We start from the raw sequence: 12,352 nt of genomic DNA on the forward strand, positions 1-12,352 counted from the left end.
CAGACTTTGAAGAAAAGGATAACCTCGACTTTGGATAGATGAAGTATGCTAGGTTAGGTTCACAAAGTGAAACTTCTAAAGTATGATCCAATATTTAATATTTGTTACAGCCTTCCTAATGGAAAAGGGGCCCCATTCGAGTAGCAAAAGATTCAGCGTTACGTTATGACCAGGTAAAGCCACCCACCCATGCTAAAACGTAGCTTCATAGTTAGCCCCTCCTGTGTGCTTTATTGCCACAGAGTGAGTCATCCCCATCCTCCCCTGATAAATCACAGACAGCATCAGGCTGTCTATTTATAGATCTCTCCGTCCTCCCATCTTTCACTCACTTTTTCTTCACTCGCGCTCACTTTTACAGTGGCTCGCCAGCTCTCTAACAAGCTTCTCCTCCAGTCTTATTAATGGGAGTGAAATGTCAGGGACACCCTGCCACACCCCTGTCCTCTATTCTGAAGACCACAAGAAAAAAACAACAATAGAATATCAAACCCGACGACATTGGAATTCACGGCAGAAACCGTCACTAAAGGACAACATACCGTGTGCGTGTGTGATATTTAATTAGCCCCTGGCCTTTGAACAACCGAGGGTCACCTTGCCAACAATCCTTTCCTCCACAGCGTTACTGCCACTCAATTACAGGAATCCATAAGAAGGGATTATAACGCGGGCACCTCACCTGCCTCGCCTCCATGTGTGGTGGCAGTGAGTCAACCACGCATACATAGTGTGGTTAAGTGGTGTTCCCACTTAACGGAAGGCCGTGCTGACCAAATACAATGGGTTTGACAAAGCGTTGTCATGGGTACCTTTGACACAAACAAACACAATGCAAGAAATCCATGTGGCTGAGCTCTCCCTTTTCGGAAACTTTTTCGGGGCCGTCGGCTAACGTGGACACACACCGACAATATGAATGAGCGATTAGCCAGGCGCTTAGTACAGATGGGCTGTATTCAGTTCGGTCCATTAAGCTGTGGCCATTATTGCTATAACAAGAACAAAAATGATAAAAAACAATCTGAATAGCCCAAATGTGTCAATTTATAAAATGACACATCTGCAGTGAGTCCGACCTCTGCTCCAAATCTCTACACTAGTCAGATACTTTCTGATTAAGTTGCCCGCAAAATCTTATCTTCTCACAGAATCTGAAGCACACAGCTGGTTGAGCGGGAAAGCAGCCAAACAACGAGTCAACAGTCGGATGGGAAATGTGTTGTTGAACTCCCATCACTTACTCCAACTAGAATGCACCTCGTCGATCTCCTCCTCAGACTGATACTTCGAGAAGACCAAGACCTGAAAACAGATCCAAAAGGACAAAATAGATTACATCACATTACCCAAAGACACTGAGCAGTAATGTCAGGGCTGCCATGTGATTAATATGAATAATCATTAGGGGATCATGGAGGCCTCTGAAAGGACGAAAGAAAACAAGATTGTGGTTTGAAATGCCAAGGGAACAGTAAGTTGTGAGCACACACAGGCTTGGCCTTTCCCTGCAGCTGGTTCCTCATCTTTTCATTGCCCTCCACTTCTTTGGCGATGTCCTCAACTGTGAAAAGAAGATGGATAGATCTTTATGGGCAGCCAGATAATCTTCCGTTCATACTCCCAATACCGCTCTCACCAAATCCAAAAGCTTTTGGCTATTTCTGCCACCGCACAGGAAATTAGGCATCCCTGGAGATGTCAATAACCCCAAGATCGTGGAAAACCAAGAACTCATAAAGATCAAACAGAAGAGGATCGTCTAAATACGAGAAACTCTGCATGTACCAACATATTTGAACGTTGAATAAATTATACGCATTTAACGTGAACATTGACCACAATTAAGCAGTGCCAGCAGAAACAGCTGCCCTGCATAAAAGACTGACAGTAACGTGTACGTGCGCACACGCACACACACACACACACAAACGCGGGTCCAACCAAACCTGATTTGGGACTCAGGGAGTCGCACTGGGCGTTGTAGACGTGCACAAATTCCTGGTGCCTCCTGACTAGATGGTCCCGTTGGCCCTGTGTGGGCAGGTGGCAGTCCCGGAGCCTTCTCCTCAGGTCCTTCAGCGACAGCAGGTGGTACACCAGCTTACCCATCGGCTTCCTGTTGGCTACCAGCGAGCTGCAAGGCAGGGAGGGGGACACGCCGGTTCAACTCGTGGACGGATCAATACGGACAGCTAAAGGACTTCTACTGGCTGATATATAAAGCTCATGTCCAACACACCACAGACAATCTGCTGCCAACGCTAAATCATAGAGGCCCTTATCTTTGATCGCAATCCAGGACATACTTATCTACACCTGGCGTGCTTTATCGTTTTGGTCTTCGACCAAAAGTATATGCTTGGCATGTTTTAATTAAAAGGCCCGTTATTAGCCCCTATGGGTTTGTACTTTTGCTTGCGTAACCCATAATGGCCCAACCGTTTTTGATTGATTTCGCCTGCTTCCTTTGCCTGCCATTTATAAATGATTCGCCAATCAATCAGATTATAATTATTCATTAGTAATTAATTAGCATGTCATACAGCTGTGTGTTCTGTTGAATGAATGCAACTCTACGCTGTCTACTATGTGTGTCATGTTTCCACGGCGTCATGTTGTTTTATAACCAAGCGTATTTAAACAGAAGTACAAGCCTTCGATGGGGTTTGTACAAGCCGTACAAACCCCATCGTCGAGCCCTGCCCTGTCCGCTGCTCTACAGAAACCTCTGCTACAAGAACCTCGATGACCTTAGATGTGATCTTAGATCACGGTTACTTCGTGGCTACTTCTCGACCGTACAAAGAAATCAAACGCTATAATTAAGTATTAGTATGGGCCGGGTGGGCCATAAGGAGGAGAGGCACTACAGCACAACGATAAAGATGTCGGCAATTAACCTTTAGCTCACAGGGGCCATGTCTGCTTAGTGTAATGATGGGCTATTGAAGGCTTAGAGCCATTTAGCCAGCCCTTGTCAGCAAGGGGTTGAGTGTAGCAGCCAGACATTCTAACGACAGCAATACACGCTTGATTCCAAGTAGGATACCGCTTGCCTCTTATCATTGGCCACATCAGCATCACATGTGAAGGGGTTTTTGTGTGGTTGAGTGTAAACCATTATCTCTGCATTTGTACTCGTCTCGTTCTCGGTGGACGCCGTGTGCAACGTCTGCTAATGGTTAGCTTTTTTTCCGCTTGCTCATCCAAGAAGACAACACTGGAGACGCGGTAGGCATACTTAAAAGAAGGGTGCCTCAGAGTTGGAAAAAAATGTATCCATGCCCTGTAGGGAGATGGTTTGCATCAGTGTCATAAATCAACGTCGCCGGCCACAGATTACCAACGCAATGCAGTCATGCAAATATGCCCAGGCATTAAATGGACCACCCCGATTAATCACCCAGGAAAGCCTTTTATTAACGGACTCTTGCACAGACAGTTCCGTACGAGGGTTTATTGGCCGCACATGCAGAGCGGGTGCCCAGGCTATTAGTTAGGATCTCTGTCCTACCCCTTCACCATGAGGGCATTGTCAAATATTAGGGCTGTCTGATACTTTTAAATGACTGAGCATCAGAAAAAGTGTATATTTGTTCGCAAATTACATTTCTATATACGTTTTCCTTCTAAAAAGCGTGATGCACCCAGGAGAATTAGAATTAGAATTAAAAGAAAGTCGAATTACAATAGGGAATAAGAATCAGCTCCTCCATAATAATGCGGCAGATTTAAAAACCAAGCCCTGAGCTTCACTTTTAATAAATTCAAAATTGCATCGATTTATTTGTTATAAAAAAAGACCAGCAGTTTGCGGTGCTCCGTCTGCCGAGAACAGGAGCTCCCCAGTGTGCAGGAGAAACTTTCCGACAAGTAAACATTACGTGTCAAGAATAGCGTCACAATCATCTTACACAACCACTGCAGACAGCTGTCACCAAGTCTGCCACTCCACGGCAGCGATACCCGACCCCTGGCCTTGTTCGGCAGGCTGACGCGACGCTGTCGTTTGTACTTGATGTGACATACAACGCACACGTTGCACCTCTCGTCATGCAGCACGACGGCTTACTCATTTACTCCGGTTGAACTATTACGACCACCGGCCATCGAGTGTGACTTTATGGTCGTTCTACCGACTACGGTTGAGCGCACGATCCCCGCCGTGGCTCTGGCCCTCCGGGAGGGCAGGCTTCTGCCTCTTGCTTCCACTCTGGCGGTCCATTAAAGAAGCCTTAGCAAACAGCTTAGCAGGGGGCACGTGGGCCTGCTTTTAGCCACGGTTTATTTTCAGCTTACCTCCTCAGGCTCTCCTTCTTCTCCCCGCGGGTCAGGCAGGAGTCCAGGTGCTTGTTGATCATCTGCTGGGGGATGCCCACCGAGCACACGGGGCAATCAACTGGAACAGACAACCAGAAGAATGGACGCTTCGCATGACCCCGATCAACGTGTTGTGAGGTGGAATCATTTATTTTAATGAAAGGATTAATCACACTCTGAACCTCTATCCCTTTAAATCTGAAAAGTTTGATTCACTAATTAATACAGATTTTAATGTGCTCCAACCAGCAGTATAGAATCACCCTATAATTGATTTGATAAGCAACAAAATGGGGAATGTCACAAAATCGAAGCGATGTTCACCTTTGATCACCGGCTTTACATCCTCTTCTGCTGCCAAGGAAGAGGCGGTGGGTGCTTGAGCGACCGAAGATGAAACCTCCATCCTTCTCGTCACCTCCAACCCTATCTCTTCCTCCTTAATCTCTTCCTTTATCGCCACTCCAAGAGAAGTGTTTGTTAAGGGGAGCTCTGCTTGACTCGAGGCCCGGGCGAGTCTGGCCTGTATTCTCGTGCGGGAGACGCGAGGAGTGCTTTCTCCTTGTTGGGTGGTCGTAGAGGGGGACGCTTTGAGTCCCTTCTGGAAGAAATGACTCAGGATGGAACCGTCACGTGCCGGGCCCCTGGCCCTGGGAGTGCTGCATCTTACGGCTGAGGTTGGGGGCGATTGCGGCGGCGAGTCAAAGCTTACTTTTGACAGCTCCAGTCTGGAATAACAATGAGAGGGTCGGAAACATTAGAACATCTGGGGTGGGGTGGAGGGGGGGAGTAGCTAGGGGACGGAGATGAGACCCTGGTAAGGAACACTTTAGCATACAGACAGACGCGGGCGCTGGAAAAACACACGGACTGCAAAGACACTCTGTCATGAGGAAAAAAACAAGGCATCCATCATTGAAACGGCGTAATCTAGTCCGAGGAACACAGGCATTCATAATGATGCATTGGTATCATTAGAGATGGACTTGGGGAAAGAAAATCTTAAGAGGAGGAAAAATGAAAGACAAGCCAATAAGTTGTACTGACTGAGCTTCTTGACATTCAGCTCCAAATGCTCAATTATCTCCCAGAGCACGAAAGAATAGGCAAGTTGGCCACAATCTTTGGAAAAATGTGGAAAGAAAACAAATCACACTCGGGCCATTACGGGGCAATAAAATGGAGCCAATGGGGTGTGAGTTTCTCTGCTTTCCACTGTGAATTCTGCTGTATAAGGGTCCTACTCTCTGCTCATTAGAGCTCCACACATCGACACCGACATTAAGTCCCAGTGGGACAAATCAAGGTGGCAAACAAACAAAATAACTAAGATCCTGAGACCCTGAGGTGATTCATCCCAATCACTGAAGGGGCTCGCGTCAGGACGACACTTTTGTAATAGGGTTCAGTTATTATTGCCGATATATTCCAACTTATCAAACAGTTTGTGGAGAAGACTTATTAGGCTTTCCCTAAATAAGGGATTGCCTTACCACTGTTTAACAAGACTAATGGGTAAATCCGTATCATATACTAATGCCAATACTGGCTCATAAGCCTAAATGTTTCTATTGGATGTGGATTTTCTTTTAAAATTGTTGAGCCATAATGGAACACTTTTTCTTTAAACTGCAATTCAAAACAGAGGACAGTTACAACATTTCTTAGAACTCAACAATCAACCTTTTATAATCTTTCACATATATTTAGGCCGGATCCTTGATTAATAATTATAATGAATTGCAATTATGTAGTGCTTTTCCAGGCGCTCAGAGCGTTTACATAGTTAGTTATTTTATGCGTGTGAGTGTGTGTGTTTGAGTCTTGGTGGGGGTTAAGACACCTGCAGTGTGTAGCACCCACCTGTGTGATGCAGGGATGCCAGTTGGCGGCAGAACATTCACCACGCACTGGCTGTCGCATGTGAGAGGTGAGGAATGAGGAAACTATCAAATTAGAAACTGGGGGATGATTAGGGGATAAAGTTGGTACTAAAGCCAGGTGGGTGCTTGGCAAGGACACAGGGGTGAGAACCCCTCCTCTTGCACTGCGTGTCAAGGGATATTTAGGCCCAATCCCATTTCTACCCCTTACCCCTTCCCCTTACCTCTCCCCCTTGTTTTGAAGGGGTAAGGGGAAGGGTGGAGGGGTAAGGGAAAGGGGGGAGGGGTAGAAAGGGGATTGGGCCTTAATGACTACAGGGGAGTCCGGAATAACCAGACCAAATCCTACATCAAACTGACCTTTATAAATAAGAACGCTAATAATCCTAACCCTATATTAAAATGTAAAATAATGTGAAATTTATCAACTTTTAGCAACTAATTAAAGGATAGTTATCCACCCTGCGATCACCAAAAACAAAGGCAAATCGATCTTTAGATAAAACTGTACCGCAGCCATAAATTAATAATTTTGCCTTACCTCATTTCTGTGAAACACTAAGTCACTAATTGATTCACCCAATGGATAGTAGACACAATGATTGTGCACACTTTTGTAGACAAATTTGTGAATGGAACTGTGTCCTAGATCTTTTAAACTGATTTTCTTTTTGTGTAATTACGCAATCATAATTACATAATCATACTGCCTCACTAAAGAGGGCGCTTTGTATATTACACACGGACAGAAGATTAAAGGTATGTGGCAACAAAATTACTGTACTTCACCATAATAATGATTACACACAATGAAGTTCGCTCATTATTGTAATATTGGTAAGAAAACGTATTAAAACAGTGCTCGTGCATCGAGTAGTAACTTAACAATGGGTATTACGATCGCACTGCAAAAGGCCTCCTCCACTGCACTCAGCTGTTACTCTGTGCGTCCTTCAAGATCAGCCATAAATAAAAACGACATTCCCGAGGAAACCCAAAGCAGATGGAGATGGGCTTCGTGTCTAACAGTAACGCTCCGATGTTATTGGCAGGTGGGAGTGGGGGGGGGGGAGTGGCGAGATTGATCATCCGCTAAACAAGAAGTCAATTTAATGAAAGGTGCCCTCACGGACTAAGTCCCTGCGCCCCTCTGAGGCTCGCTTCGAGACAACAGGAAATTAAAAAGACGACGAGAGAGGAGGGCGCAAACATAAGCCACTCAGGTTTGGACACTGATGACAATCAGAGACACTTGTTGTTCTTGTAGTCTTTGGGAAATCGTTAAGTTGTTGACAAAAGTAAAGTGTGCTATGAAGTCCTTTTTCCTTTTTGCAAAAGACCAAAACAATGCTACTCAAACTGAGCAGATTAAGCATAATGACAACACACACAACAGATTCAAGACAATTGGACCTGATATCTAGGCTCCAACACTGCGGATAATTGCCTCTTATTTATAACATTGCCACGGTTGTGCAAACAATTTTAAAGTACCGTTTATTTGATCAGACCATTAAACAAAATCATATTCTGAAAATTCCTATCTACCATTTTATGCACCAGAAAACTATTTTGCTCTATCACAGCAAAAAAAAAAAGCTGAAAATGAAGACATATAGTTTAACCTCTATAAAACGGAAACCTCACAGGCCTAGATTGATGAAAATAAAATCCATATTTGATTTATGGCAAATCCACTGTTCTCCTCGTAGGTAAATGCAAAAAAAAAAATTGGGGCGTAGCTTAGCCCTTACCCTTTTCCCCACAGACAAATTCTGCTTGAGTCAACAACAACAGCCGCTAAAAGCACACAAAGCAAGGATGAGAAAGTTATCTATCCACTTCAATTAGATTAGCTTTAAAAAGTGAAATACTATGGGAATGTTCACCTGCTAGTTTGAATGCTCTAATAAATATATATATTCGGGACATCATGGTTGTAAACCAATTTAAGCATTTACTTTACACTTTGCAACACAGCTTGGGGAGAAAATCTAAATGTTTTAAAATTACATTTTGTATGCAAGAGTTTATGGTAATACAAAAGCACTGTCGTGTTACCTGGTCGATTGGAAGCTTGTGACGAGGTCATCCAATATGCGGTTGTTTCTAAGGTCCTGCTCGGTTGTAGACTAGAAAATGAGCACAAGAAAGGAATTAACTCGATACAAACACGAACATCAACCTCATGTACCTGAGGTTGAAACTCATTTAGAAGAGAGGATGCCTTGCTCATTACACATTGGTGCCACAGAAAAAACATTAGTGGATTGATGAAGCTAAATCTCAATGAATGTGTGCCTAAAATAGGAGGCCTCTTCCAGAGCTGAGTGCACACTGCACACACAAGCCATACTTACTGAATTGCAAACTGGGCATTGCAACTTGTAGGATAGAAATTTTCTGATGCACAAGGAACAAACTGAAATGAGAATTGGAAAGTTATTACCAATTGCTGTTTCCATTTAGGCAACTTCAAAGAAAGAAAACGATGAATCAAACAGCACCCTATTCAGTGTAGAGAAATAATTGTATGAAATTAAATGAATACAGCCACTCTCATATAAAATCACGGCATGATGAAACTGTGCTGGAGGCTACATACACAATTTGAGAGAAATTAATTCTTTGTCCATTTCTAAAAACATACATCCGGAATTGATTACACTCAAAGATGAATGGAAGCCGCTTCAGTGCATTGAATCTGATCCTGCTGGCTTTTCAAAACCAACATAGACAATACTCTGAGGCTACGTGTTATGCCTATTGTTAGTTAGTGAGTTTGCTTTGTCCAATGAAAGGATAAAAACACAAGCATAAAGTAATTACAAAACTATGATATAATGAGCTACTGGACAATCGCTTCTGATAACTACTCCACTCACCCTTCAATAAATGGAGGCTTTGCTTCCTTAAAAGTTAGTTGCTTCAGAAGTACCTTTTTAAGATCTTTGAGGGATTCTAGCCTATTCCGTTGGCCCCTGAAGCTGGTGCAGCAGTCTAAGCAAATGCTATTTCCTAGCGAAAACAAAGCCTTTTTTCAGAGATATCTCCCTGCCTGTCAAGGGGAAGAGCGCTGTTTAACTACTTTGATACTTACAATTATGAGAGCATTTTGTCATCATTGCAATGCTGACAAAATCAAAGCAAATTGGACACCGGAGCAGGGTATCCACATTCTGGTGGGAAAAAGATAACACTGGTCAGTCCCCTATGCCAATAGCAAAGTCAACAAGTGTGAACGTCACAGACTGGGCCATGGACTTACGGTAATTTGAGATGAACAGCTGCTGATATCATAGTCAAGGCATTGCTTATATTGGATGGGTCATGTGTTGGATGATTCATTTTATTGAGGAAGTGAACCATCGGGCTGCTAGAGTGTTCGGTTAAATAAAGGCTTGTGAAGGGAAATTGCTGTCAAATTGATTATTTATGCTTCAAATATAACACCTTTTTCATTAAGTATTACTTAATGAACTAATTATTTATGTGGGGGTTAGTTTGGAAGTTGGAAGCCTCTTTGTTCTATCTCTGCATTTAAGGTTTGATGGATGGTTAGATGGATGGTTAGACGAGCTGTCTGTCGCCTTGCATGGTTGACTCCCGTAGGTGTGTCAATGTGTGTATTAACCGATGTAAGTAGTTTTGGATAAAAGCGTCTGCTAAATGCACTAGAAAGGAATTCACTTATCAACAAATATTGTCAAATACATTATAGATTTTTTAATAGTCACAAGTTATTCTTTCCCCATCATGCAAACTAACTTAATACAAAAAAACGAAAATGTAACTTATTCATTTTAACAAAAAAAATTTTTTGACGTAAAAAATATTAACTGGACTCTGTGAACACTGGGATAACACCTTAAATACGCAGAAATGACTGTGATCCAAACTGTATTGGTTCCAAAAATAAAAGGTGAGGATGTACGTCGCGTAACATCTCTTGCAGTCCTTCTGCTATGCTGATTTAAGGATGGAGCCAATTCTGCAGACCTACTTTGTTCAACAATATTGAATTCCCACTGAGTAATGAAGGCAGCGTTTCATCATATATTATTTGGGGTTTTATTCAAAATACATTTATATCAGACTGAACTCAGTCAGGCTCAAACTACGTTGATGCCATACCAGTGTGCTGCTTTTGGGGGGAGAAATAATATCACAGCATCTGGGCAGCTGGACACTATAGTTACTGCTGCCGTACTCAACGTTAGTAGACATAATCTGTGATTATGTCTAAATCTGTGATTATGCCTACGAACTGTGATTTACACTCAATGCTTCGTTCACAACTCAAAGCTCGCCTCTTGTCCTAAAATCCTCTAGCCAGCCCTCAGTTAAAACCATAACAATTAGCCTAGCATGCAGGAGCTACCTCCGGAAGTCCAACTCACTTTGAGACATGTTAAACTGGGTGGTAAATCCGCTTCGTTTTGGAGTGCCATGGTCGGCCCCCGCTTATTCCTCCCAAACACAAGTTATGCTTTATAGCGTTAGAAGCCACTCTCGAATAGCAGTAGTAGCTTTGTCTGTCTAGTAGCAACGAAACTGCCGCGCTTGCTTACGTCACTCACACACATGCACACACACAGAGCGTGAGCGTGATCCGTTCCTTCGCCGAGATTTGAGCCGCAGAGGCATCCGGCAGGGCTGCCCTACCTCTCCCTACCTATTCATTTTATGTACACAACCCTTTCCACCCATATTAAAAATAGTGCTTTAAAAGTCATTACAATTTCAGAAAGAGAAGTGATCCTCACCCAGATGATACTACATTATTTTTTTTAAATGCCAGCCAAGTGCCAATTGCTATCAAAACAATATAATTATTTTTCAATAATAAATCTTTGTTTTATAAAACTTGGTTCAATAGTAGCATAATTCTAGTATCCCAATTACTAAATGATATTGGAACTTTGCTGGATTACTCTGAATTCTTTCACACTTTTGGCATTCCAATCACCCCAAAAGAGTTTGCTATTGTTATGCCATCCCATCTGGTATTTTAACTCTCTTGAGAGGGACTGGAAAGCCAGACTGTTTACCTGCTTTGGACCCTAAGTTGACCTCAGTTGGTAATGTATGTTTCGCTACCACAATGAGGAATAATAATCGTAACATTCGCTCTTTATTCCAGAGAGAAGTCACCAGTACCCCTAATGTTGTTCCCTATTGGTCTAATTTTGTTGACAACTTGAATTGGGGAAATATCTGGAACCTTCCTTACAAATACCTCCTTACAAATAAATTAAGAGAAGTCTCTTTCAGAATCATACATAGGTATTATCCTGCTAAGCAATATCTCCTTAGGTTTAAGCGTGACATTAACTATTCTTTATGTGGAATATGTAGAAACAATGGTGCACCTGTTCTGGCAACACCATCGCTTTCTGGAAAGATTGCTTTTGGTAGGGTAACAGAGCAGTACATCAAAACCATCAAAAAATAAGAAAGCTGCTAAATCCATTCAGGTATGCTCTATTTTTAATGTCTATATTTGAAACTCCCCCTGGCTCTGCTCTTGATCAATGTATTTTCTGTATTAATGAAAAAAGAGCGTGACCCGTTCCTTCCCGCAAACGATAATGTGCGTACACGCCGAAGGAAGCTAGTTATGGTGTGTTCCTCAATCCTCGGACGCCAGACTTCCGAGGCGAAGGTCGAAAGTGTTTTTTAGACCACAAACCATTCTTGAATCACGATATACAGGATATACGAAACGAAAACGAATACAAATAAATCCATCATGCAACTATCTGTGGGAGTGCACAGGGTCACATGCACAAAATTTACTATTTCAAACAATTCATAAACATGCTATTTCATCGGTTTTGTTATTGCACGTGTGCTGGTTGCTTGATCGAAATATTATTACCCCATTATTTTGGGGTAAATTCTGTATAGCTGTTCAGTGTTTGGTGCTGCCACTATAGGAACTCATTAAATATTTAACTCTCATCAAGTGTAAATAATTATATTGTGTAGCATACATTATTCTTCTGTTAGTTTTGAATAACATGCATTACACAAATAAGTGTAGCATACCATAAAGAAGCAGTGTGCATGAGGAACTCAGGAGCGTGTTCGAGTTGATGACTCGGTAATTAGCCAATCAGTGTGCGATTCTGGCCAGTGTGGGC

At 42.7% G+C, this 12,352-nt stretch overlaps 1 protein-coding gene across 1 annotated transcript in view; it reads right to left on the reverse strand.

Moving 5' to 3' along the window:
• rad18 (RAD18 E3 ubiquitin protein ligase) overlaps nt 1-10,828 on the reverse strand; it is a 30,620-nt gene extending 19,792 nt beyond the window's left edge. Inside the window, exons 1-9 of the mRNA XM_030374591.1 lie at nt 10,607-10,828; nt 9,307-9,385; nt 8,567-8,628; nt 8,268-8,338; nt 4,648-5,051; nt 4,303-4,402; nt 1,950-2,137; nt 1,494-1,564; nt 1,245-1,305 (exon numbers count right to left, since the gene is read on the reverse strand). Coding sequence (XP_030230451.1) covers nt 1,245-1,305; nt 1,494-1,564; nt 1,950-2,137; nt 4,303-4,402; nt 4,648-5,051; nt 8,268-8,338; nt 8,567-8,628; nt 9,307-9,385; nt 10,607-10,657 — 1,087 coding nt within the window. The 5' untranslated portion in view covers nt 10,658-10,828. The remainder of the gene's footprint in view (nt 1-1,244; nt 1,306-1,493; nt 1,565-1,949; nt 2,138-4,302; nt 4,403-4,647; nt 5,052-8,267; nt 8,339-8,566; nt 8,629-9,306; nt 9,386-10,606) is intronic.
• Between the last annotated feature and the right edge of the window lie 1,524 nt (nt 10,829-12,352).

This window comes from Gadus morhua, chromosome 13, assembly GCF_902167405.1.
Source record: "Gadus morhua chromosome 13, gadMor3.0, whole genome shotgun sequence".
Lineage (NCBI taxonomy): Eukaryota > Metazoa > Chordata > Actinopteri > Gadiformes > Gadidae > Gadus > Gadus morhua.